General features: G+C 44.5%; 1 protein-coding gene across 2 annotated transcripts in view; it reads left to right on the top strand.

Moving 5' to 3' along the window:
* The first annotated feature begins 9,051 nt into the window (after positions 1-9,051).
* The window catches only part of ZNF423 (zinc finger protein 423), a 228,958-nt gene continuing 210,520 nt past the window's right edge, over positions 9,052-27,489 (top strand). For both annotated transcript variants that reach the window (XM_027685020.1, XM_027685021.1), the window contains exon 1: positions 9,052-9,755. In XM_027685020.1, coding sequence (XP_027540821.1) covers positions 9,716-9,755 — 40 coding nt within the window. In that variant the 5' untranslated portion in view covers positions 9,052-9,715. The remainder of the gene's footprint in view (positions 9,756-27,489) is intronic.

Raw genomic sequence — 27,489 nt, forward strand, 5'->3', positions numbered from 1 at the left:
TCGAACTGCCCCGGTGCTCCGGCACTGTGCTGTGCTGTGCCGTGCCGTGCCGTGCTGGACCCCCGGGGCAGTGCCGACCCGAGAAAGCCCAGAGCCACCTGGCAATCCCCGGGAGTTTGGTCCCCAAGGCAGCGGTGCTGGTTGCCCAGAGAAGTGTGCAGGCTTCAGGGGTGGGAGTTCTTCACAGCCCTCGTGGATGTTTGTGCCCGCCTCTGGGAAACGCCACGCGCTGGGGCCCTGGGCATTTGGTGCCTCATTGGAGGACAGAACAATAATACCGAGCAACATAGCAAGATAACCAAATAAAATAAACAGCAGGACATTTTTTTTATGTGGTGTTGTTATATTTGCCTTGAGAATCTGCACTTCTGCATTTAAAAATGTGCTTTAGGATTTAAAAATAAAGCCCTAAAAATAAAAGTAAACAAACCCAGTTCTCTTTAAACCTTCTGGCCTCTACTATTTTGCCCATCTGACTGTAAGCCTTATTGCTGGTAAGTCTTATTCTTTTCTATCTAAGAAAGGAGTCCTAATAAGAGAAAAATAGGATTTAAACAGGACATCAATGGGGTTGATAATAGGAAAATATTCTGTGAGCCTTCCAAAACCCTCTGGAGAGATGAAGCCAAGAAATCTGTAGAAACCCAGGCAGATTCTATAGAAACTATTTGATAAATCTTACCAAACTTAATAGAGAATGAGATCTTTTCCCTGGGTTTTTGGCATCATTATTCAATAGCAATGAGATAATTTTCTATTCAGTAATTTTCTGTTCAACAGCGAGGAGATAACTTTCTTATGAAGTTTTTTACAAGAATAAAAACTGCATGTCCTCACACTGCCACCTGCTCCACACGACAACCTCATCCATGTTATCACATCAAATCAGAGGGGGTACCATAAATATCTCAGTATTAAAGAACAAACTTTCTTTAAAATGCCTCTTTCAAAAGTGCCTGCAGGTCTGCCTGTGCAGCTGTGGGGTTTGTTAATCAATAGCACCACGCAGTACGCTGCGTCTTTTTGCGTAATTACAGAGTGAAAGCAGACACAGAAAGGAAGCAAGTGGAAACTATTAATTTTGTAGAATAGGACTTGATTTGTGTTTCAGTTTTCTTTTCTTCGGTGCAGTGGGAAGGAGCTGGAAGAGGAGGTGACAGCAGAAGCTTGGCTGCCTGTCCTCAAGCTGCTTGATTTAATGTGAAGCCGCTGTTTGGACTTTGCTTTCCTGAACCCGTGAACAGCTCAGAGGGTGCAGAGGCAGCATCCCCTGGGAGGGGGATGTTGGGCACGGACAGGCAGAGCTGGGACACAAAATACTGCAGTTGTGAGCATCAGCTTCATACCACTGCTTGCCAAAGGTGCCAGTGATGGTTTTCATGGTGAAGACAATCTCGAGGGTGAGAAGGTTTTGTTGCAAAGGTGCTTTTTTTAGAAGCAGCAGTTGTAGATGGCTGGCTGATGCTGGCAGGATTGGAAGTACGGTCAGGTATTACTATTCTTGCTTGCTTTATGAGGAAACAGAGGTGGGGAGAGGTCACTTCTCCCTGTTATTTTATTGGGAACATACCAGTAGAGCAGAAGCCTTTGGAAATGTAGGACTTTATAGACAAGCTACCTGCTTGTAAGAGCCTGGACCCTGGCGACAGGTTGCTCTTTGGCTGCTGGTAGGAGCCTGGTCCAGACGGCAGCTGCCTGGTTGTGTTCAGCACTCTTTTGATACCACATTTTGAGTTCCATAGAGTGGGTGCTGCCAGGTCCAGTTCCCGGGGCGAGTTTGCCCCAAGGCCTCACAGCACTTCCTAACTCCTGCTGGGACCGGGCTTAACGACTGAAAAAATCCGCCATCCACTTCGAGAGATGATCCCGGGCTAGTGTGAATGGGACTTCTTGACTGTAAGGTGGAAGGAAAGGTGATGTGCCCACTATTAGTTATTAACATTGCTAAACCTTTTCTCTAGATAGAGAAGTCTTCTATCTCTGGAGTGTAATTCTGAACATCTCTTAAGCATTACACAGACACATGGCACAGAAATTTATAATCATGAAAAGAAACAAGGATGCCTGAATATATGGAGGACATGAATCACTCCTAATGCTGGAGGTCGATCCATAATACCCTAAATAAGTACTCTGAGTCCAAGTGCTAATTATCTGCTAATGGGGTATTTGTTCTCCTTCAGTTATGTAAAAGTACACAGCATTCAGCTTAAAGAGTGCGCTTAAATGGCTTTGTTGTGGTGGAGAATGAACAGCCTTGAAGGCTGCTGCTATGGTTTGCCCTGGAGCTCCTGGAGCCCCTTGCTAAGCTCCCGGTGCTGACCTTACTGCGCCTCTCTTCTCCGGCTCCTCCACTTGTCATTTCAGATGACTTTCGGTCTCTGTATCTCAACATTATCCCAGTTAGCAATGCTGGCAGAAATGTAAAGAAAATTTTAAATCCTATATCGTGTTTTTGGCCACCGCTGCTGGTCAGACAGCAGTGAAGATGCCTGTCGAGTACAAGGGGAGCTTCCACCCGAGTAACAAAGCCCCCTAAAGTGAATGAGCTCTTTGATCACAGCCCTGATAAGAAGGGGTCTCAGTGGACACAGTGAACTGCTCTCACGGGGAAAGAGATGCAGTGACCCATCCTCATTGCAGAAATGCCTTGTCGGAGCTTGCAGAGCTGAGCAGACATCAAGGAGAGGGTGAGGGACAAGGGCCTGTGCTGGAGCCAGCAGCTGGAGAGAGCCTGTGAAATACCTTCACTGGATAGCTCACCCCCAGGGCCATCGAGCACTTTTCCTACACCAGGGCTTCACCCGCTTTTAACTAATTCAAATGAAGAAAGTATTTTTTATTCCTTATGTCCTTTGAGCAGCAGTACAGACCCACATCCAGTGGGAATGAAAAGAACCCAGAATATGTTGATCACAAGGAGATACTTTCTCTGAGCTGTGATAAAAATATGGAACCATAATACTTTCTTATACTAAACATCGTAAGTTATTAAGTAATATTATAATGCTATAAGTTATGATTACAGGAATATTCAAAAGGCAGATGCAGAGCCTGGAAAATTCTTTGTGCTAAAGGTGATTTTGTCATGAAGTGCAGATCCTCTGCCTGACTCCCACACTGTTTCCTATGGCATCTAATTGGAACAGAGGCCAAAATTAATACTTTGCTTTTGTGCTACGGGAAGGGAAAATACCTGCTTGTATGTGTAGTGTATTGCACAGCCTGTGCTTTTAGAACTGTTATCAGTAATGACTGTTTTACTGTAACTGTGTGGGGGGCTGTGTGCGCGATTCATCTACAGATGGGTATTTTGTGATAATTGAGGTAAATTCAGCTCCAGTGTATGATAGCATTTTTCAAAAAATGTCACTAACTGCACAACTTACTCTGTCTTGATTTGAGACTATTGTATGTCTTCTTTAACACAGGGAAAAATGACTGATAGAAGAGCCATACACAAGTGAAAAAGAATTTAAAATCACTGTCCTTATTAGAGATGTATGAATACTAATACTGGTGCACTTGGCATGCCATGCCCATGAAACGGGCTCCTAGTCCTGTGCATAGTAAAATGTGTTTCACAGTGAAACCTTCCCTTTGTTTTTTAATGCTCTTGGATTACATCTCAATCCCTTTTCACTGTAACTTCCCAAAGTGTAAACTCAGGCACTCTGGATGGATCCTGCCTGCAGACACACCAACGATTCTTCAAGTGCAGCCTTTCCTTTCTGTGCACATCCTCCCTCTGGAGCGCCTCTAGTTTCTGCTGCTCTGTAGCCCGAATTTCAGACTATGTCAGTCCTCTCTTACGACTAAAATGTGGGATGCCAGTTATTTATTTATGTAAAATGTTCGGAGGCATTAACTCGAGAGCACCATAGAAACTGGGCTGGTATTGTAGTCGGGGCTTTTATTCAGGTTGTCTGATGCACTGTGGATGCCGCCTGCCTTTGTGTGCTCCAATCCCATGTTTATCCCGACGATGCCTTTGTGTTCCCTATTTGACATATTTTACTGTAAATAAAGAGCGACGCTGTCTTGCAGCTGTATCCACTGTGACATTTGACTCTCTGCTGAATGATTGCATTGTGCTCTGTGCTTTGAAAACATTATCTCTTTTAAGAAATAATTCAGTCCTTTAATAGTTTCCTGCATGTGCCTGTATTCCTTTGCACATCCAGAGAGCTCAGGTGTTCACCTACCTCTGTCAAACCTCAGACAGAGCAGTTCCTGCCGTGCTGAGGGCTGGTGAGGGTAGAGGTGCCTTGGGCACCAGGCCTTGGCAGTGCTCAATTCCCATTTTGTATGGTCTTTTTAGCTGCACCCTCTAATCAGATGTGCAGTATGGCTTTTTCTGGGGCACGAGCGTTTTGCCACATTGCTTAGATATTATGCAGCATCTCTTAATTAGGTCTATGTGTATGATATATTCTTTAATTTAAGGTTGACTGTTACTGGCTGCTCCACAATTAAGGTGATCTTTCCTTGCTGCCTGGTCATGGGTGTTCACCAGATCAGTCTTTTATGTGTTGAAAGTATTCCTCTTTTCCACTTTAGAAAGTTTAAATCCTTACTGAGGCTGGATTTCTCGAAGCAGGTTTTGTCTATTGGGTGCCTAATTCCCTTAGTCCTTGTTGAACTTCCCAGCTTTCACGAAGTTTCTATTTTTGCCTTTACACAACTGTACTATTTTTATGTAACTCGTAATTTAAAACTGATTCTGAAACACTTTCAAAATAATTATCTCTATATAGAAATGTATAGGGTTTTGCTCTCAATACTGAATGCAATCTATATGCTATAGAGAGACTGACAGTCCTGCCTGCATTTTCCAGAGAAAAACCAAACCATCAGATTCCTATAATGCTGCCAGGGTGGGACCACCTGAGATAACATTTTCTTTTGCCAGCTCTCTGCCTTATACACAACTGTTTTGGGAAAACTCAAGCTGAAGTGCTAATATTCCAGTCACTCTCCGTCCGGTGTGGATGGAATAATATCGCGAGAGAGGGGATGGTGTAACCACTTTCCAAAGAGAAAAGAGCTCACTGTCACTATTACTATTGGTAGTATCTTCCTGAAAATGTCATCAAACTTTAAAAATTATGTTCACTGTGCATGCACGTGGCAGAAGAGAGCAGAGTGAAATGAAATCATCACCTTGAGTTATCTGGCATGAAAAATGAGTGTGTGTATCGGTTTCCCTAGAAAAGGGAGAGCATTCATACCAGTGCTGGTGCCTTTGAGGAGAAGCATGGCAGCAAGCAGAGGGGCAGGGACCACCATGTCCCTGCAGATCAGGGTTTGGTGCCTCTGTGTCAGCCTCACAGGGCTTGGATGGGAAATTTGATGGAGGAGGTGGCGGATGCCTCCACCAGTAAATCCCATCTTCAGACAAGCCATGCTGAGCTCGGGGGGCTCTGCTGCATCTCAGGACTGGTTCCCTCTCACCAGCAGCTGTGTTGTGTATAGTATAGGATCTGTGTCATGTATAATATAGAACAATGACATTCCCAAAAGGGGTTACAAGCAGAGAATCCGGCATCCAAATTGCCCCAGCGACCTGATGAGACACGGACGTCATTTGGAGCTGCAGGAGGGCTTTTGGTTCTCTCCCGGAGAGAACAGCTCTGCTCTCTGGCACTCTTGGCTTTGTGCTTTTATTGAAATTCCCCAGAATAAAAAGGAAAGGCATCTGTGAGGGAACAAGATTGATAAGAGATTCAAAATGTATTTTTATTGCATTCTTAAACTACCATAATGAAATTAAATTATTAAATGTATTTTTATTAAATTAGCACACAGGCTGGTGTCATTTGCCTTAAATATTTTAATAAAGCCTGTGAAGTCTTCCCTTGTTATTAGCGCTCTCGGAATGTATCTGTTTTAATAACAATATGAGTTTAAGTTCTTGTGTTGGGAAGAGAGCCTGAATGGGTGAACTCTGCATTTCTCTGGGAGGCTCAATAGGGTTATGGGGCTTTCTTTGCTTAAGAGTGGCTGTGGGACCACATAAACTCCCTGTACATATATCTGGAGGAGATGCACAAATGATGTGTTGTGACAATAGAGCAGCAAAGCATTTAGGCACATGTTGGAAAACTCTGTGGAGCAGAGATGTACTTACAGAGCAGGGCCTGGAGGAAATCTGTGTATTGCTGGGTTTGAAGATAATAGAGAGGGATGAATTAATAATTATATATGTGTGTGCCACATTTAAAGACAGATTTATGTATGTGATTCATTTTTTTCTGTCAAACACGCCTTCCTGCTTTCTTTAGCTATAAACTGGGTATTTTTCCAGCAGATGCCAGCATGGAAGGCAGTGGTTGCAAGGGTGCTGCTGCTTTGAGGACAGCTGTGAGAGTGAACTTGAACTGGTTTAATGGGAGGAGTTGGGGATGCTCAGACCAGGGCTCCTCACCTTGCTCTGAACCAGGTAGGGCCTTGCAAATAAACCTTCTAACTGGCCTTCGGGCAAGAGAAAAGGTTAAAAAAAAATTAAAAAGAAAATGTATAGATTTCTTAATGGATTTTAAAAAGAGGGGAAAGTTGTAGAAACTGTTCATTTTAATTGTATGTTTTAAGATTATTTAAGAAAAGTATAGAAAATGTGGGAGCAGAGGGCCGGATGGCAAAGGGGCTCAGGGTGGCAATGGGTCTTGGGAATTACTTGCCAAGTGGAATGTGTAAAACTAAGATTGAAATCCCCTCCTTGCCTGATTGCACGGGGATTTGAATTTGGGTCTCTGAACTCCTCTGAGAGTGCCCAACTGCCAGCACATTCTGGGATGAGAATCTGTCCTGCTGAAGCTGTTCTGCTTTGTAAGAATAATTAAATATTCATTGGGCCAGTGAGAGAACAGAAACAATTTGATAGCCTGGGGATTAAGCCTCTCCAATAAGACAAGGATACAGAAGTAATTCAGTTCCTGATCCAACTCTGATGCTGAATGGATATGAATCTAGGGTCACGCTGCCCAAATTTACCATGATCCTGCGTTTTTCAGTATATCCATATCACAATATTTTTTTTCCTTGTCCACCTTTTTTATTTCTTTATAGGAACTGTTATCACATTGGCTTTTGTAGTGGTGAATCTTCATCAACTAGAGTTATCCCCATTTTTTACTGGGAGCAGAATGGGGACCATGGGCTCTTTAGCAATTCATCCTTGTCCTGGGTTAACTTTTCTGAACCCCCAATTTGCTACTAGTGCAGTGAGGTGGAGGAAGTATATCTTGATTATAGTGGTGTTATAGGAAACATTTTTTACTGTATGTCCAGTCTCTTGTAGCAATCTGGAATCATACAGTAGGAGGGAACCATAAACCTTTATTATGACATTAATAAACCATATAGTTTCTGTCAGACCTTAAGAAACCAGAAAATCACCACTAAACATCAATTCAAATGTGATGCTGCATTAAGAAAAATCATTACAGTTCTATACTGAACTCGATCAAATGACAAACTCATTCCTGAGTTGTTTTGGTTTCTTTTGGTGTGTGGGAAGAAGAAAAGAGGATGATATTTTCCAGGTGGAGATCACTAGCAGGAGAGCAGTGCCTTCACACAGCCCCCTGCACCCCTCTGTCTGATCTGAGCCCTGCATCCTCCCTGCTGCCCTGGGGCCTGGGTCCAGCGCCAGGGCCCCTCTGCCAGGACTATTTTCACTGGATCTTAGCAAAACTCACCCCATATTCCTTCCATGCAGGACACTTTCTCTTTTGATGTCCAGACATACAATTGTCCAGACTCTCGCGACGGCACCGGCCCATCACGTGCAGGGGAGAGGATGTTTGGAGACAGTTCCTTGCAGGCTGCTTGGGGTACAGTAAAAGAAATGTTGGATGCACCTTGTTCCTACACTGCAGTAAAGGCTCCGTGAAACGAACGAACCCCGTCTAAGTGGTAGAAAAATCTCATGGAGCGTTTATTTTGAGTCATTTCATTCATAACTTGGCACCAAGTGCTCCGTGGGATGACAAGTTTAAAACACTTCGGATTTTTCTAGAAGAAACCTTCCCAGTGGAGAGGCGCGGGCGACTCCAGCTCCTGCTAAATTTAACACCTCGGGAGAGGCAGAGTAAATAACTCTCCCTCCCAACTCCGCACAAACAGCCCAGCGGAGGGGGGTGTGCGTGTGTGTCTGTGTGTTCAAAACCGCCCGCGACTTTTCCCGCGGCCGCTGAGCCGTTCGCGCTCGGGGGGAATATTTCAGTGTCCCCGCCCTGGTGCAGATCATGGGCGGCCCGGCCCGGCCCGACCCGCCTCGGCGGGGGCTGCACGGTGCGGGACCGGGACCGGACCCCGCGGGGCGGGGGCTCCGCGCCGCTCCGCGCGGCGGCGAGTCCGGTGCGCGGCGGCGAGTCCGGTCCGCGGCGGCGAGTCCGCGTTTTGCGGGCGGCCGCTGTATTTCCCGGGCCGTCCATGGCTCGGTGCTGTTGGCTCTCTCTCCGTCTGATCGGCGCAGGCTGCGCGGGGCTCCCTACGGGATCAGAGCGCTCCCCCGCCGGGACTCCACTCCTCACATCCTCCTGCTGGGACTCAGCTACATTTCCAGCCAAGCCTGGCTTTATTATGTGTGTCTGCACTGCAGCCCCAGCAGCAAGATCAGGAGGAGGAAAAGGAGCCAGGACAAAGAAAAGAGAGGGAGGCTGGCGAGAGCTAAAGAAAATAAAAACCCAGGGCAGCAGCGGCAGCAGCGGCAGCAATGAAGGCAGGAGCGGTGCCACCTTCCAGCGAATAACCCATGGAGGCAGCTAGCGGCCCCGGCATCGATGCAAAGAAGCACTTACCTTGTTCCGCGAAGTGCGTGCGTGCAGGGGAAGGCGGCGGCGAGCGCGGCCGGCCGCGGGGAGCCCACCCGCCCGCCCGCCCAGCTCCAGCTCCGCGCCGCGCACGGCCCGCGCCGCGCCGGGGACACGGGGCGGCCGCCCCTCGGCCCCCGCCGACAGCATAAAAAAGGACTCGTCGCCCTCCCCGGCCAGCGGCGGGGGCGAGGAAGGGAGAGGCAGCCGGGGGCGAGCGGGCAGAGAGGGAGGGGGCCGAGCGCGGACGGGGGAGGATTTAGGAAAATCGCAACAAGGTCGCACCCCCGGAGCGCCCCGGATTGCCGGGGCCGGAGCTCCTCGTGGGTTTAGACACTCAGTTTTCGCCGCGCGCCCTCCCCCACCCCAAAGCCAGGGACCCCGCGCAGGGCTCTGCTGCTTTTTTTTTTTCCCTTCTTTTTTTTTTTTTTTATTATTATTCCGAAAGTGCGAGCCGGACTGAGCCGCAGGGCGCCTGCAAACTTTAAAGAGAACAAAAAGGCGGGTGGGGGGCGCGGGCCGGGCTCGCTTTGCATCGGTAGAATTTCCACATCCAAGTGGGGGGGGGAAGGAAGGAAAAAAAACCCAACCAAACAAAAACAAAAAACCAAGAAGAAAAAAATTGCAACTGTTGCGCCTGTGATTTTTCTTTTTTTTTTTAATTTTTTTTTTTCTCCCGGGGGAAGGTGCCCGAGGGGGTGGAAAGAGGAGTTGAACTTGCCGCATTGCAACAGGCGAAAGAAGTGAGAAAATCAAATAATCGATCCCGCTGCTGCCGCTTCGCCTCGCAAAGTTTGGAGGTGGTGGTGGGGGGGAGGGAGAGAGAAAGCAGGGAGAGGAAGGGAAGGCAGGGACGGGAGGAACACGAGGAGGAGGAGGACGAGCCCCGGCGCCCGGACATGTCCAGGAGGAAGCAAGCCAAGCCCCGCTCGGTGAAAGGTAAGGCATCCTCCGCCGGCCCCCGCCGCCGCCGCCCGGCCCCGGGCAGCCGCCGCCGCCTCCGCCGCCGCGACGCGGCCAATCAGGGCCGGGGCCCGGCTTGGCGGGGATTGCGAATCCCCCCCCGGTACGGGCCGGTGGCGGCGGAGACCCCCCCGGAACCCACGGCGTCTCCCCACGCGGAGCATCCGCCCTCCCGCCGCTCGTTGCGGGGCTGTGCGGGTACCGCGGTGTCGGCCGAGAGTCGCCTGCGACACGTGTCGCGATAATTGATGAAAGAAGCCGGTGGCATCGTTGAGACGAGGAGGGAGGAAAGTTTTCGCGGGGATGCTCGGGTGCGGTGGCGCATCAGCGGGCCAGGGAAGGGAGGAATGAGCACACTCGTGTTTTAGCCGGTTAGCGTGAAATTAATGTTCCTTTATGATTGGGAATGGTAGCGCCGTCTGTTTGCTCCCGCTGTCCAATGCGCGTAAGGATGGTGAAAGAAGGGGAGAATTAAACCCGATTTGATAGATAGGGGCTGAGAACTTGCTTGGGCTTGAAGAAACAATAACCAAATTTAGTAACGGCTATATTAGTAGAGGTTAGACATTAAAGTACGCGTATTCTTCTCCATGCACATTGAAGGGGTGTTTAAAACCTCCTGTTTACCTCCGTAAGAAAACAGCTGCTGGCGAAACGTAAAAGGAGGGCCAGGACCAGCCCCGCGCCGTACTGCACGCCTTGCCAGCATTTTGACTTTTAAGTGAATGGGTGCGAGGGGGAAGGCGTGATTCCCGAAGCCTTTCGCTACCAGCCACGAGGAGGTTAGCTGATGTTGGGGAAGGTTTTATTGTCCTCTGCACAAAGCAGAAGTCGCAAACTCAGTGGTCCGGAGGCTTTGTTGAAGAAGCACAAAAGGATCAGAACTTCGGGTGCCCAGAAGATGAAACAAAAAGTCCAAAGCGCATGTAATTAAATAACTTGTGGGTGGACAAAATTAGCGTGCAGTTAATCGACCAGCTAAAGAACGAATTGAAACCGCATACAGGGCCATTTTATACTATTTGTGAAATATCCATTCTTTAACAGATCACTGCAATATAAGTCGTACGTGCTTCAAATGTTTATCAAGTTTTTGTAAAGTCGGTCCTTCATCTTTGTATAAACCCCTTAATCATTTTTCCACCAACTAAGGAAACCTTTTAGCATTGTGCTATGGGGCAGGTTTGCAGCGTGGCATTGTGATCCTCTGCAATCCAGGACAATCTGCTAAAGGAGCTACTTGAGTAATTGGTAGATGAGTGTTACAGTCTGTGGGCAGAAGAAAGGGCAGAGCTAGAGCTATTTCTAGGGGATGCTCTGAAATACCTTGTTTGAAACTAAAAGAATCGCAGTTTGAGAACAGTGGAGCAGGCCTCGGGTCATGACTTCCCTTGGATGAGGGGATCACATTTAGTGGCCAGGCCTCTGGAGTTTAAAATATTTTCCTGTGCTAAAGTGTCACATTTAACATTCAGGAAATAGTTCTATGCCAGTGCAAACGATGTTTGCTCTAGAAGCTCAGTTAGTAAACCTTGACATCTTGTGACGTATAACATTAGATATTTGCCATTTATTAGTACTTTGTTTTCTATCTCATTAGTTTTTAGGCAGTAGTATCTCTCACAAGTGGTTGACACTTTATAATGAAATTTTAACCTTAATTCTGATACAGAAGTGATCACTATTTATAAGAGCTCTTTTATTGAATTGAAGCAGGTAGGTTACTGGCAAGTCATAGCTGAGAAACATTATCCCTGTAATGTAGAAATGTCTAGAAGGTCTTTGCAATAGTGAGCTGGGTAAAGCCCAGTTTTTAAAGATTCTAAATATTTCTGTAGTCTCTAGGCACAAAAAAACATGTGTTTTCACCTTCAGCATAAACAGGCTGTAAATTACAGGTCTTAGCATGAGCTGCCTAACAGGGAGTCTAAGGAATGAGCTGAATCTGGGTGAAATTCTGGATAATAGGAGGCAGCTCATATGTGCATGTAGGATAAAGAAATTCTGCCTTTTTTTCTATTCATCCATATCTTCTGCTTTTAAAAAGTCCGTTGTATACATTTTGTGGTCTAGGGAGCTGCCAGCCCAGTAGATTGCCACAGTACACGTTTCCATGGAAATAATTGAGATGTAATAAATAAAGGCGCTCTGAGGTCACAGGTTTCCCAATTCAACTGAGAAGAAAACAAGCATAAATTATGTGGATGTATGTGTAGCATTTAGGACTTAAAATAATTTACCGTTTTTCTCTTTTTCATGTATTTATTTCACTTTGTATAGCAGCTTTGCTATTTATTAACCACTACTGAGATTTGTGTATCCTTTTTCATTCAGAAAGATTATGCACTAAAATAGGATCAGTCTGTGCCTGTGATGAAAGAGATTATTCTGCATGCAAGAGGCAAGTTGCCTGTACATTAAGTGGGAGCGATGCTGACTTTAATGAAGTGACTGACTTTGACAGAAGTATCGAACGTTGACAACTCTTAGATGCGTGTTATTGAAAATGAAGTGATGGGAAACCCAAATTGGATGCCAGCACAGCTGCAGGTCAGGTGGCCCCTGTGCTGTATTATCAGGTCTCACGTTCAGCCTGGCAGAAACTTGCAGTAATTCCTGCAGCTGTAACTCCAGCAGTAGCCCTGGGCTTCCCCCTGACATGGGATTTGTGATTTGCAATACAATACACTGATTTGTTTTGACCATTAATTTGTGCAAACCTGAAGATATTAACCTCAAAGCTGGTGGTTGGGGACAAAGTTCTACTGGGCTTAAAGGAAGGTGGTATCAGATCAATGAGGACGGAATAAAGTGCGAGGTGTTGAGTCTTTACTGGTTTACAAAATAAACACTATGGAGTCAGTGTGGTGGTAGCAATGATGGAGTAAAACACTGGCCTCTTCTGAAGCGTTACTTCACATCACAGACAAAGCCCACAAAAGTAATTTTCCTCAGTACAGACTCATGCCCTGCTGCCAGTAACCTCAGCTGTTGAGAGCTTTTTCAGTTCTCTGTAAGGAAGAGTTGTACCTTACTCAGCGTTGTTAAAACCACGTGGTCCTGAACACCAGAACCATTATAGAGTTGTGAATGTCAAAGCACACTGTCTGTCTCCCAGTGCAAGTGATGGGGACTGATATCAATAAAAGTTTGTTCATGCTGGCTGCTGTAGGGAGCAGGGGGCACCCAAGCCTCTGGGGGGGCTGAGGAAGGCAGGTCTTCCTCCTTCCCCTTGGTCAAACTGTGGCTTCTCATGCTACAACTTGGGGGTGGTTCTGTGAGGTGCAGTGCTGGGAATGGCAACCCGTAGGTTTCCAGTCCCGTGTAATTGTAATTGAAGCATTACTGGACTGCCGTTCCTGGGGACTGGGCTCCCATTGGCACAAGGTTTTAAGCATCAGATGCTCTTTGGCTGCTGAATTTGACAGTTCTGCAAATTGCTGTCAGCTTGCAGGGGTATTTTGTGCATAAACGTGCTAGTTGGTAATGAAACTGTTTTGCAAAAGAATGCACTAATTAACTCTAGATTTGTTATCCTACTTGAAGTTGCAGAATTGCTGTCACATTTTTTTGCTTTCTGTTGGCAAAAAATGCTGATAGAAACTTTTGATTCACACCCTACCTGCCTCATTTGTGTCAGTCAAGAAGAGAAAAGGGGGGTTGCTCATTACTTCGTTATCTGCAAAGTAAATAAAAATACTTCAACCATTTGCTGAGTTCCAATTAGTTGATTGCTATGAATGATCTTCTTTAAAGGAATGCTGTTTTACCTATCTGCTCATACAAAGGTTTGATTTTGAATGTCTTTTGAAAAGGATTCTCTTTGTCTTGATTGATGTCAAGAATAAAAGCGTGATGGTAATATCCCTTTGAAAGCTATTGTATTGTCAGCTCTGGCTGACAGCAGGAGGCCCTCCTAGTGCTATAGATTAGCGCTGTGAAAACACTGACATTTTCTTTGTTATATTGCTGTTGTTCTGCTTGCAAAGTCAATTATACAATGTCGGAGCTCAGTTACAGAGTTGACTGTGGAAGTAACAATGTCTTTCATACTTGTCTTAAAGATATAATTTTCCTTTTTTCCCAGTTGATAGAGAAGAACCTGAAGGTACTGGAACAGTACATTCTACAAATTAAATTTTGACAAGTATAATCATAATTGCCAAATACGAGAGACTTGTGCGATTATCCTTTAATTTTACAGTTCATTCAAGTTTCTGTGGAATTTTATTGATACAGTAAAAGCAGCAGCTAAAATTGATAAAACTCATATCAAATAAGATTACGCTCTTGATTGTTCTTTATCAAGTGTAGCTTTTGGGGGATTAGGAATAATTGGAGATGTTGGTGTTTCATTGTGGGGCTGGTGCCCTGAGAGCGTTTGAATCCATGCAGTACACCGAGCACTGCCTTCAGGGATTAGCCTGCAGTTTTTAATTTTTGCCTGTGTATTTTGCTAGAAGCCTAGCAGCATTCTCCCTTGAACTCCACAAGTCCCATTTTCCTGCCTTTCTCTCCCTCTGGTATGCTTTCCTGGATGGGATCTGGGTGGTATTTAACTGGTTTTACTGATTGAAACTCCTGCCTGTGTGCAAACACCTTTTAATTGCGGCCTGTTCCCATTGGTCTCAGTGAATATAATGAATAAATGTGGCCAAAAATTGAAAAGAGTGGGAAAGGTAATGCAAAAGATTTAAATTTGAATGGGAAGAATATAGAAATATCGTATTTTTAATTATGCTACATCTAAAGCCATTGAAGAAGAACAACTTTAATGTAACAGTAGTGGCTCTTGAAGAATATCTCCTGTTTTTTTCTTCAAAAATATTTGTGTACAATCAGTGCAAGTTAAAGAACATCATTCACTACTGAATTGCTTCAGATGACACGTGCAAAGAAAATAATCAGAGACCTCTTGTAGGATGTTAATTGTAGGATTTCTAAATTACTATTATAAACTAATAGAGTAACAAAAGATTCTACAGTTACCAGTAATTTGTAAGGATTTATTTTGTTTTTCTTCAATAATTGAAAATTAATGTCTTGAAGTGAAAGCAGATGTTCATGCCATCCTCTGAATTGGATATAAAAATGATGTTTTGTAGATGCGTTAAGCTTGTGTAAATACAGATTGTCTTATCATAGATGGTGCTTTGGCTTGGTTTTATCTATTGTTTGGTGCCAAATTAACTTCTGGGTTAAACCTGGGTAAGTGGTTTCAGCTTGGTTAAATTAACTAAATCAAGTGCTTAGGGTGGTACCCAGTGATCAATTATTATAGAAAGCATTTTAAAAATCCTGCCTCACCTGCTGACTCTGTGAATGACAAGACTTTCTCATACTGTAGAATTAATATTTACTTCTATTTTGATAAATGCACTCGTAATTGTTTACTCAGCTATTTTTATTGAACTCGTTAATTTTATCTTGCTTCCTAATTCCAATTTGTGAAATCAGTTTTAGATGATTACAACGTTTGAAAAATGCAAACCACATTTTTTTGGAAAAAGAAATTATTTTTTTGGTCTCATGCGTCGTCTGTATTATAATATTCTTTTACACAAAAGATTATTAATTACCCACAATAATTGAACTGTCTTACAAAAATGCCTACATCAGGCCTTCATCACTCCATCAGTATTCTCTGTAAATGCCTCTGAAAAAGGATGACTATTATGTTCCCTTGTATGCTGGTAAATGTGCTGGAGTAATGAAATACTACTAATATAAAACCTATTACAGACTCCTGCTAAATCTTGACTGACAAATGGTGGTGGAGGGAAGGGCCTGGCTCTGGGGGATGCATTGGTGGACTCGGACTTGAGGGAGCTGGAGCCAAGTGAGGACCAGCTCTGAGCTCTCTGTAGCATGTGCATTTATTCAGCATCCTTTTAGAGCCCAGAAGGAGATTCCTGTGCATTTTCTTTCCTGGTGTCCATTAGTGAATGCAGAGAAGCTAGTCCCTTGTTCTCTTGGACAAATAAGGTGATGTGAGTTTTAAGTACTACATCTTCTTGACAACACCTAGAGTATATATATGCGCAGCAGTGAGTTATGGTGGCTTATCAGAGTTGCATTATTCTGGGGAGAAGGACGTGCAGAGACTAAATGGTCTCTTGTGACATTTCCAGCTACAGGAGGTTCGGGCTTCGACCTCTTGCAAGGGTTTGTTTTCTAAAATACAAACAAAGGGACCCGATGGAGTTGGAAACTGGGTGATGCCATTTGGAACGGGCTCAGAAATCTCGTTGTGGTACAGTGAATTGGTGTATGGCATTAGCTTTCCACCGTACAACTTACCTCGGATAGCACTGCAATACCCACCTGAATGTAGCGATAAGTAGCTTCATTATATTGTTTGCATTTGCTTAGAAAGAAAACCTTTCCCCTTCTAGCCACAGATTAGGCAATAGAAAGACCAATTTGCAGAGCTTGTAAATGCCACTTGTTAATCATATGCAGTACAATTATTAATTTTTTTCCCTCTCCCCTCTTGGATGTATTAAGTCAACTTTTTAGCTTTTTTATGTAATTGAAATTTGCCCTTTTGTTACCTGGGCATGAATTATTTTTGAAATGTTGTCATTACCCGCCCTGCTGTGAGGTTTATCTCTTCTGTTCATCCTAATTAAATAAAACATACTGTTGTTCGCTGGTCTCTTGTTGAAGTGAATTACCTGCCTGAAGGCTCGAGCTGGTGTCGGGCTCGCTTGTTGTTGCAGCAGCAGCCGTTGACTAACACATTTACTTTTAGATTTTCATTTCAAAGGGCTCAGTTTGTGCAGTGTGACAGGTGAATGGTGAATGCTTTACAGGACTTTCAAGAGCTGAACAAACAGTAAAGAACTTATTGCTACCGCAGCGGAGTGGCAAGTACAAATGTAAGGCAGCCTTTGTGGCAGAGAAGTGTTTCCTTTGCTGGATAAAGGCCACTCAGGAGACCTGAAGGGCTCGCTTGGGTATGCTGGGGGTGAAATAATCTCAGTCGTGATCTCATTTAAACCCACCCTACCTGCTTGTTCTCCAGGGCAATTTCCAGTGGGGTTGATCTCGTCTCTCTTTGTAGCATCACCCGCAGTCGCGTTCTCCTTGAGTCTGGCACTGATAACGAAGGCTGCTTCAGAAGTGTAACAGTTGGAGTTTCTTTACGCAGAAGTTATTTCTAGTTCATATTAGAGAATGTAAACAATGCATTCAGGTTTTAAAGTGAAGCAGAGGGAAAGGTCCATGTTTGTAGAGAAGCAGTTTGTTTAAGTCTCTGATAGCACTGCAGAAAATGTCTTGCTCACTAGTGAAATCCCGTTATGAGTAAAAGTACAAGAGTTAACAAGTCGCTGTGCTCCAGTCTCTGTTGGCTCTGTTAGGCCTTGGAGGTTTGGTCAAATGTGGCCTAATTCTGCTTTCCAAATATTAAAAAAAATTACACAGAGGGCAAAAAGACAAGTTCTTAATATGCATATCCTGGGAAAATCCTAAACCAGTATTTTTACCCCCTCCAGTCCCAAGGCTAATCAAAATTCCTTTGTTTCCACATCTACCATTAAAATATATGCCTCCCTCGGTTGCCTGCTGACTGTACAAGTTTAACCACTCAATCGATTGGACTCACAAAAGCTGTTACTGGGTTTACGTAGTGTTTGCCTACAGGTAATTTAGAGTTGGGGGTGAGGGTCCAGGCAACCTCCAACAGGACTGGTACTTAAATTGGCAGCTCTGCTTATTTCCTGATGATCCTCACCTGAACCTCATGGGGATTTTTCTGGGTTACCACTGAGGCAGATTAGCCAAGCTCTACCTGGTGATTGCTGGAACTTGCTTCACATGGTGGGCAACTGAGTGATAATGAAGACACCGTTAATAAAGGTAGATTCACTTTTCCCTTTGAAAAGAGAGTGTTTGGTGCAATGCAGAGATGAAGTCTGTTATGGGATGAGCATCTAGGACCCATTTTTGCTGTCTTTAGAGTGAGTACAGTTTTTTCCCTTGATAATAATTGAAGCTAGGTTGCATGTTTAAATGTAAGTCTAAACTCTGAATCTGCTGGAGGACTAATGCTGTTAATTGAGATTCCTGTTGATGTTGGAGGACTGTGAGTAGCCTTAGGCTTCTAGCAGCTGCAGGGTGAAGCCTCTGTCTTGTTTTTGTGGTAGTGTTTCTTATTGGCCTTGGTGAGGATTGGATTTTATTCTCATTTCTTGCACTGCAATTGAAAGAGCAAAAGAAGCAAAGAGACTTGATGGGAATGGTCATTTTGCATCTAATGCTGTAGAGAGCACCTCTTGCTTTTTCTGTTGGCTCTCTGAGATTGCTGCTGGGGGAATTTCTAGGAGAGCACTGGGAAGGTTCAAGGTGCAGAAGATGCAGCAGGGCTGTGGGAGCTCCTCAATGGCACTGCAGGAAACCCAAGAGACCTGGGTTGTGTTTAACATCTGTTAATGTAAGCAGGTACAGATTTACATGAGAAATTGACTGTGATTCCGCATCCTTGCAATCTCCTGTCCCTGAAACTGGAAAACTAAAAGGAGATAGAGAAAACGTGGTAGAAGGATGAACTTCATACTTTGGGAAGCAGAAATTCTAAACAGAGAAAGAAAGAAATAAAATAGGGAAAGTGGGAAATCTGTTGCTGGCATTTGAGTATGGAGGGTGCCTGATGACATGATGCAAAGTTTTGGCACAGATGTTGACTTACCTTATTATTTTTAACTTTAAATTTAAAGACTGAGAGAAGGAACAGATCTGAAAAATGACTCCAGCTCCATGGAAAAGGGTGTGATTAAGCATAAGCAGAAAAGACAACACTACATATGCAAACCACCTAAACAAAATAGCTTTTCTGCTCTTACTAGACAGTGACAGCGCTTTCCTGTCTGAAGGACTGCATTTGTTGTGGTTTACAGTTGTTTTCTGTTTAATATAGAGAAATTTGAGGACAAGTGTGGTTGCAGTCATTAATTCTTGAAGTTTCAACTATTCTATGATCATGGCAGCATCTGAACTTGGCTTATGAGGACTCCTAATTGTTCGGGGTTTTGGAGGGAAGAGGAGGTCACAGTGGTAACTGGAAAAAGTAAGCTTTCAGCACTTATTATGTGAATGCACACAAATACATAAAGTATATGCTGTGTGTTCATGTGTAAATGAAAGGGAAGGCCTAGAGGAATAGGAAGTATCTTTTGTTGGGCAGCTAACATGGTTGCAAAATGCAAGGAAGTTTTTCTGATGCACAAGCCTGCCTGCTGCTCTGGAAAAAGCAGCAGTCTTCTGGCTATTTTGCTTGATAGGTAAATGTAGCTTTGTTTTAATTTACTTATTCAAACTCTTACTCAGACTTCTGTTGCTTCATTAGATTACTCACATGAGTTAAGATATACTGGATTATACAGTAATGCCAAGCTTGTATATTATTTATTGCTGAATTCTGTGGATGCATTTCAGTTGGGTAATTTGCTCGTGGCCTCCTTTATTTCTAGGAAAATGGCATGCCTTGCCCTTCATAATTTCTTTGCTTTTACTGACCAGACTGTTCCCCCAGAGGGCATGTGGGATGTGGCAGAGTATTGAAAAATACTGGGATGGAGAAGTAGAGAAGGAGGACTGTGTGTGAATTACACCTTATGTATGTTTATGCTAGATTTAAATGGCAAAAATGGTGTTTCTGGCAGTGATACTTTGTGGGGAATGTAATAGGTAACTCTGGGTGACAAAGTTGTAGCCTTGAAAAGATTTTTTTTAAACATGAAGTACTTTTGTCTAATTCTGAGCATACTTGAGGAGTATGATACAATGTATTATGAGCCATTTTATAAAGAAACTGAGTGCTTGTCTTAGGATCTTTTACTGAGTCTTGCCTAATGCTTGTATGAGTCCACTGATCTGATCCCCTTAATTTCAAGGGTGTTTTGTTTCCTAATTTCTTTCCTGCTTGATAACAGATAAGTGAGATTTGTTTTAGAACTCCTGTTTGGTTTATTTTGATTACTATTTTTGGCCTTAAACAAATGCTTAACAGAGAGCTTCTGTTTTCCTTCTTCTCAATATAAGTAAATTCATTAATAAGTCTGAACTTAAAGGAGGGGGTCTGAGAAAAACCCCACCCCTGAGAGATGCCTGGCAGGGAGAGCTGTGGTGTGCCTGGTTTGCAGCACTCTGAGGGTGCTGTGGAGCAGGGAGCTGCCAGGCTGCACAGCCGGGTGTCCCTGTGTCCCTGGCTGCGGCAGGAGCTGCTGCTCAGAGCCCTGGGGGGACAAACCCCCCTGCCATCGGCAGAACGGAGCCGCTTCCCTGGTGGGAACGTGGGTGTCCTGCAGGCAAATCTCCCCCGAGTGGGGTTCGCCGGCTACTCTGCCATAATTCTCCCAAAGACCGAGTGCACATTTCCATAAAGAAGTGTCTGAGCTAGGATTTTTTTCCTCCTTGCTAGTGGGTCTGTATTCGAAATGTGGCTCCAAAGAAAATACATAGAAAAATGAGCTTTTAATTTGTCACCTGCTGCTGTACCACCCTGTCCTCCTTGAGATGCCAAGTTGTAAATGAGGTTTTTGTATCCCCACACACGGCCATCCAAGAAATGTTCTGTGTGTCGTAGCAGTCAGTGGCACAGCTGAAGACATCAGACTGGTGGCTTAAAACCTGCTGCTGTCTGATTGGCGTGAGCAAAGCCAACGCAGTGCAAAACCTGAGCAAACAAAAAGGCAGGTAGAGAAATCGTTGTCTTCAGTGGCTTGGGAGGTCCTGGCTGCCTCCAGAGCTGGGGCTGCCCAAACCTTTCTGTCCCACAGTGTTGAGGAAAAAAGAAGCAAAATTGTTTCTTTGTGTTATCTCTCAGAGTGCTGTTGGAAAACTCCCTTTAAATGAATCTTTAAAAAATGCAATATTATCTCTGCAGGTTTTATTTTGGAAAATAGTGTCTTGTCTGGCTGCATGTCCTCTGGTCTCTTCCATCATGTGTGTTTGTCCGAGCACCGAGGGCAGCAGGTGTGCTGGGTGCCAAATGCTCGTCTCCTAGCAAACCACCTAATAAAAACTTATCTTGAGAGAGACTCCAAGAACTTGATTTTTAATTTATAGACATATGATGATGATTTGAAGGAAAAAATAGCCCAACTGCAGGACTAGCAGGGAAACTGGCTGTTTACAGTGCCCCTGTACTGGGGAGAGCAGCTGCCGCAGTTACAGTGGCCCTGGCCAGGCAGAGGCAGATGCCCTTTGCCAGGGTATTGGAGGGCTTGTATTGATTAGGGAGCTGGAAATTAGTAATAACAGGAAATAAACCTGTCTGAAATTAAGGTATTATTGAGCATAACTCACCTTGTGGCACTATCTGCCTGCCTTCTCTTTTCTTCCTTGTATCTGTAGGCTATGAAAATGTCAGTGGAGTCCCTCTGGCAGCTTTGCTTCCCTTCCCACAGTATCTCTCCTACCATGGAGTTTGGTAGCTTGAGAGTGTTTTTCTTTGAGTGAATACTTGCAGGTAGATCTTCCTCCCAAGTTGAAGCCTCTTTACTGGTTTTTCCTCCTTTGAATCTTTGGGTTTGCTCCTTGCAGTTATAGAGAGTGTAACCACAACCCTGGTTGTGCCTGCAGGGAAGCAAGCAGGCAGGGGAGGATGGAGCAGGACATGGCCTGCCTGCAGGGTGGTGAACTTGGAGTCCAGCTTCAGCCACTGCTCAGCTCATGGTGGGACCTGCTGAGGCGGTGGCGGGGAGGAGATGTGGTGAAATCTCCTGCTGTTTTGGGAAGCTGAATGCTGTTTGTGCTCTTATTAGAGAGAATTTATCTGCTCTTCTGTCTTTCTTACTGTCTACTGTTGGCTTGACTCAATTTTCTTTTATTGGTACATCCCAACAGGTTTGTTTTCTTCTGGACATTTTCTTAATTTGATATCGCCATGTTGGAAAAGCACATTCCGCTCCCTGGCTTAAATGCAGTCCACAAATTGGAATCTGTTAAACCCACTGCTCTGGAAGGGAGTGTGGAGATGAATCCTGGTTGCTTTGAGGCTGCCATTACCTTATGCTCACAGTGAAACTGGTTTTGCCTCCTGGCTGCCTGGCATAGTTCCTCACCATGGGGTGGGGGCTGATCTGATGGGGTTAGCTCCCCCTCTGTTTCTGGCTCCTTGTCCTGCTGCCTACCTGGCAAAGGACTTTTGGGAGCTGATTTTACCCATTAGCCCATCAGAGAAGTAACCCTGTAGCTCTGTGGTGGCCACATACGGGTCTGGTGTGTGTTGGTGCAGGGCAGGGCAATCATTCTTGGCAGTGTTTGGGTGCCATTGGTTTGGATCAAACCTTTCTGAAAAAAACCTCAGCTGGGGAGGCTGGATGTGGCCCCTTATGTGGAAAATGGTTGTGCACCTGTGTGTGCAGTGGGCTGATGGGCAGGTCTCTAAACCTCTGAAGATGTGGCCAAGAAATGACGGCTGTTGAAGCAAATACTCAAATCCATAGCAAAGCACAGGGTACAAACCCACATGAGCACAGCCCAAAGAAGTTCACTGAGAGTGATGAAGCACAGACTCAAGTTGTACAATTGCCTGCTGCTCTCTGCTATTCCTGGGAGAATCATGTGTCGCTGTGGAGTGCTCGGTGCTGTCCCACTGCAGTGGCTGGGTGCTGCTCCTCATCCCTCTCTGGATGAGACTCCCAGCCAAGCAGGGAGCCGTGCTTTGAATGCAATGCAAAGCAGAGAGGGAGGGACCTTGTCCTGTGAGGAAGAGGGAAGACACCCAGAGATCAGAGTTTGGTTGGCATCTTCCACCAGCACAGGAGCAGTGAGAGTTGCTGGCAGCAGCCTTGTGCGAGGCAGCACTGCTGGAGAACAATTTTCTCCTCTATTTTAACTTAGTAGAAATAATGCCACTAAGAAATTAGGTTACATATCTCAAGGGAAAGGAAGATTTGTTATTCTGCTTTTAGCTTACACCATAGGCTGTGTCACCGTGGGGCCCGCTCCACCAAGTGGGTGCTCCTGCTAATCCTGGCACTTAAATGCCAGCTGGTCCTTTGGCAGAGGCTGGTCTGTCTCTCCTGTGCTTGGATGACAGGAGATATGATGGTAAATCCCAGCTCTTTTGGCTACTTTATACGGTCTGTTTTCTTATGGGCAAATTTTGGCTGTGGTTGGCTCAAATAGCACCGTGTCCCATAACGTCCTGCCTGGACTGGCTCATGATCCTGGGCTCGTAACGTCGCAGTGACTTTGCAAAGGACAAAGCCTGTGCTGCCCAAATCACCCAGTGTCCTTGGGCCCACCCAGCTGGTGGCCAGCCTGGCCTTTAGTGTTGCAGCAGTGCCTTGTGCTTGTTTGTGTTCAAATTATTTCTGAAGTGGCAAATTTCGATGGCTTTCCCTGCTAGGAAGGGACTTTTTTTTTTTTTCCTCCTCCCTTGTTTGCTTATTTTTAGTCACATGAAGTAAAAGAATTGGCTGTCTGCCAGGAAGAAAAACCAACAAACAAAAACCCCAAAGCAACCATAACATTGTACCTTTCCTTGCTTTTAAAAAACATTTCCTTGTAAGTGTAACTAATGATGTGGGGTTTTAGTAGAAGCTTGTGATTCAATGTTAAACCAATAGCACATCAAAGAATAAAATAGGCTGGTTTCTGGTGTGTTTTCCTATTTTTTTATTACTCTTGTTCAGATTTGGAACAACATTGTGGTGTGAAAATACGAAAAAAGTTGTTTTGTATGAAGAAATACAGGAGAGTAAGATCTTTAACTGCATGCTTGTGCAGTAACATTGGTTCGGCTGCAGTCTGGGCTCTCAAACAACCTTATTTATAAAATTTAAAGCTTTTTTTTTTTTTTAAAGTATTTCCGTCTCTCTTTCTTTTGCAATACCTAACATACATTGTCTGTTCTGCTGTTAACTCCCTGATGCAGAATTCCTAAGTTTGGGCTAATAGAAAATTTGGAGGATTCTTCATTATCTGAACCTCTTGAGAAATACCAAATATGTTCCAGTAATTGTGGTGTAGTACAACAGGGAGTCACACTGGCAGTTTGTTGGAAAGGGTTTTTCCTGTAGTTATGAAAACCATACAACTATTAAAATCCCCAAAACTGAAACCGTTGGGATTACTCATATACTTACAGTTAAGCGCATGCCTAAAGGTAGATATATTCAGCATGCCATTTTTGACTGGCGTTTGATTCCTAGCTGGAGAATATGAGAAAAAACCCAAACCATTCCTCGATCTCTTCAGTCGTGTGCAGCCTTTTCATTCTGTGCTTACAAGCCGCAGCACGCTGGGCTGTGCTTCCCCACAGAAGCACCTGGGTTTGCTATAAAGCAAATTATTGATAATAAAGAATGAAAAGTTTTCAAAATAGTAAGGTCTCCAGGCTGTTAGAAGAGACTCAGAATCAGATTTCTCCCCTCCTGCCTTCTCTTCTGCCTCTGCCATGGCTCCTGGAATAATAAGCATGTGCTGCTTAATTCTTTTCCTCTCCCCCCTCTCTCTCAATATTTTCCATCTTGGTTGTATGCAAAGAGGATATAACATTTGTCCCTTGGAGACTAGAGTGAATTTATTAAATACTGTGAGATGCTGGATAGGTAAAAGCAAAATGTAACACCAGTATTATAGTTCAGATAATAATATTTGGGTTTGCTTTGTGTTTGTTTCATTTTCCCCTATTATAGAAGATGTTTTTCCTCTTAATTCTGTTCTCTAAAACTGAAAGTGATGCTTGCTTTCTAGCTGCAGTATAGGGACTTTTTCCCTTGCTGGGCGATCTATAACTGAGAAGTTGCTGGTTGCCCTGCTCTTCTGTCCACAAGGCAGCAATAGTACCAGCCCTCTGTATTTCTTAGTTTCTCTCATGAAAACTTTCTTGGATGAAATATTTCATATCTTGTATGTGACTTTCTCTTGGAAAACACTGGCATGTGCCTGTAAGTGTATTGATATATCATCCTATGGTGTTCATTAGCAGATCTATTCTTGTTAAGCAAAGTGCATTTTACATCCGTGAAACTGTCTAAACAATTTGCTTTGAGACAAAACCTGGAAATATGAAGGTTGTGGAGTGTAACTAATGAAAAAAATGTTTTTTGTTGCGCTTCTTTAAAGGAGATTCATTTGCACAAGTATCAATGTGTGGGGGAATTTAATTTTAAAAACAGCCCCAGCCACTTTGTAGAAAAATATAATGCAGTACATAAACTCATTTTAGACACTACTTATTCTACTGTGTCCCATTAGTTGATGTTTACACAGCGCTTTGAAAATGTAAAGCGCTATATAAGTGCTTATTATTACTACATTATTATTATTCTCCCTCTTGAAAAAAGACCCTCTAGGGAGAGGGAGACTTGCTTTGCATTTCTTCTGTAGTGCAGATCCCACAAGAAATATACCCGCTTGTTTTGGTTTGTACATTCTTCCCTCCCCACTTCCATGCTTTTGGAAAAAAAGTACTGTGTTTTAGAGATTACAGAGCTTTTATTTAGTTTATGCTGGGTAGCTACAGCAATGAGAACATTATTTGAAGGCATATAAAAATCTTAAAATAGCTTTTTATTCCACTCTGTGCAATGAAATGAATCACTACCCTGGTCTCAGCCCCTGTGGTTCATGGGGGCAGGGGCCCCTTGCCCAGCCTGGGCACGGAGGGATAAGCAGGGGTGGGTGATGATGCCCTTAGTTGGGGTCCTCTTGGATGTCCCCTCTACGAGTGTGGGCCCAAGGACAAAGCTGCTGAGTGAAGAGAGTGTAGGGACAGTGCCAACAAAGCCTGAGAAGAATTTCCTTCCTATAGAGAGGAAGCTCTACAAGTTTTTCTGCAGTATCAGAACTATTGTTTTCCCTTGTAAAGAAAAATTTGTCTTCTCCTCTACACTCTTTTAACAGCAGCCTGGATCGCTACAGGAGAACAAGATTTCAGTTTAAGTTATTTTAACCCCCTTTATTCCTTGATTCCTTATAATGGGAATGGCTTTTATTGGGTGATATTAACCATTTGCATCCTGAAATTCGAGAACAATTCCCTGTGCATCTGCATTCTATACTGTGCTGTACCATGGTGGAGGCTGTAATCATGGCTGATGAAATTTGGAGTGGTTTTTGCCCAGGTGCCCCTAGACTAGCACTGTCATAAGCTCAGGAAGCAGTAACCATAAGACTCCTTGAAATGCAGTGAGGAACATTCCACTCTCTTCTACTTTTACCTTTGTTACACTGTTCTCAGGTCCCTGCCTGACCTCATGCTGGGTTCCCCACAGTGCAGCAGTTCCACTTCCAGTGTTCCCAGCATTCCCAGCCCATCGTTGTGTCAGCTGCATTTTGGGAAAAGGTACAAAGGAAAGGGAAAGAGGCCTTGAAAATGCACAGGATGGGAGAATCTGAAGATATTGGATATTACAGAGCATAATCTCACTTAGGTTTGACGCTGGATTTGGCCCTTGGTTACGTCACCACACGTGGCCACTAAATAATGAGGCCACATGCAGCTTTTCAGTCTGGTTTCCAGCAGAAATGGGGTTTTATGCATTTACCCTTTGCTGATTCTCTAGTCTGAGCTGGTGTCCTCAAGCACTGGGAGGGGGTGCTGGTCGAGGGCAGCTGTGGTCTCAAACCTCTACAAGCAGCAACAGAGTGAAAGAAGGGGGGAAAACCTCCAAATCAGCTGGGAAGGCTTCAGTAAATGCTGAACAGCCTCATGCAGGCAAGTGCTTGCAGTGCAGGAGAGGCTGCAGCATGTGGGAGTGGGGATGTGGTGACTGGTTGGGCCAGTCCTGGTTATATTCAGAGCTCCCTTTCCTTTATCTACTTCAAATAATAAATAGTTCAGCTGTGACTGACAACAGTTCCAGGCGTTGTCTAAATTAAAGCTGAAGTGTAAGTGTGGTCTGATAAGTTAAACCCACGTATTGTGTTAGTCCTTTCTAATGGGTTCCTCAGCCTTGTCACTGCAGGTCGCATGCTTTGACTTCAGAGAGGGAAGCACTAGGCTGCAGGGAGGTGCAATAATGGGATGGGGCTGGCATTGGCTGGGGGGAGCAAGGGATGGAGAAGCACTTTGTCCCTTAGGCCACATCCCTCCTGAAGCTGCCAGCCCTGAAATAACTGCCCAGGAAATTGGCCATGGCCAAATTTTGCTGTGCTCAGTGACCAGGGACTTGTTGCTGTTGGGGAGGTGGTGAGACAGATTGGCACAGCCTTGCATCCCTCCCTACCTCGTTCCTTTCTGAATAGCAATTAGTTTGGGAGTCAAAAAGTGTAAATTTTTTGGGGCACTCGGAATTGTTTGACTGATTGCAGATGAATGCTCAGAGACTGAGCCTGGGGCAGCAGTAGGTGTATGGACTTGATACGGTTAAAAAGGACAAAAAAATTGCCACAACTTCTCTTGCCTCTTTCAGTCCAAGCCTGACAAGTTTGTAGAAACCTTGTCAGTGAGAGCAGACTTGTTACTGAAACCTGACTCCAGGTGATGCCCAGCACAACCCCTGGATGATGGAGGGCACTTCCCATATCCGACAGAACTTTGTATAGCTGGAAAAACTCCAGAGAGAGCAAATTTACCTGCCATGGCTTAGTAAAGGTAGCTACCTGCCAGGGAAGTGAAAGTCATCAGACCAGCATGCTTATCAGGTTTCCTTGACAGAGCTCATCTCTTCCCCTCTGGGTGTCATTTTCTACTTGTGTTTTAATGACAAATGTAGAAATGACAAAACAGAAATGAAGGTGGCAGACATCA

This window comes from Neopelma chrysocephalum, unplaced genomic scaffold, assembly GCF_003984885.1.
Source record: "Neopelma chrysocephalum unplaced genomic scaffold, ASM398488v2 Primary Assembly neopelma1_68, whole genome shotgun sequence".
Lineage (NCBI taxonomy): Eukaryota > Metazoa > Chordata > Aves > Passeriformes > Pipridae > Neopelma > Neopelma chrysocephalum.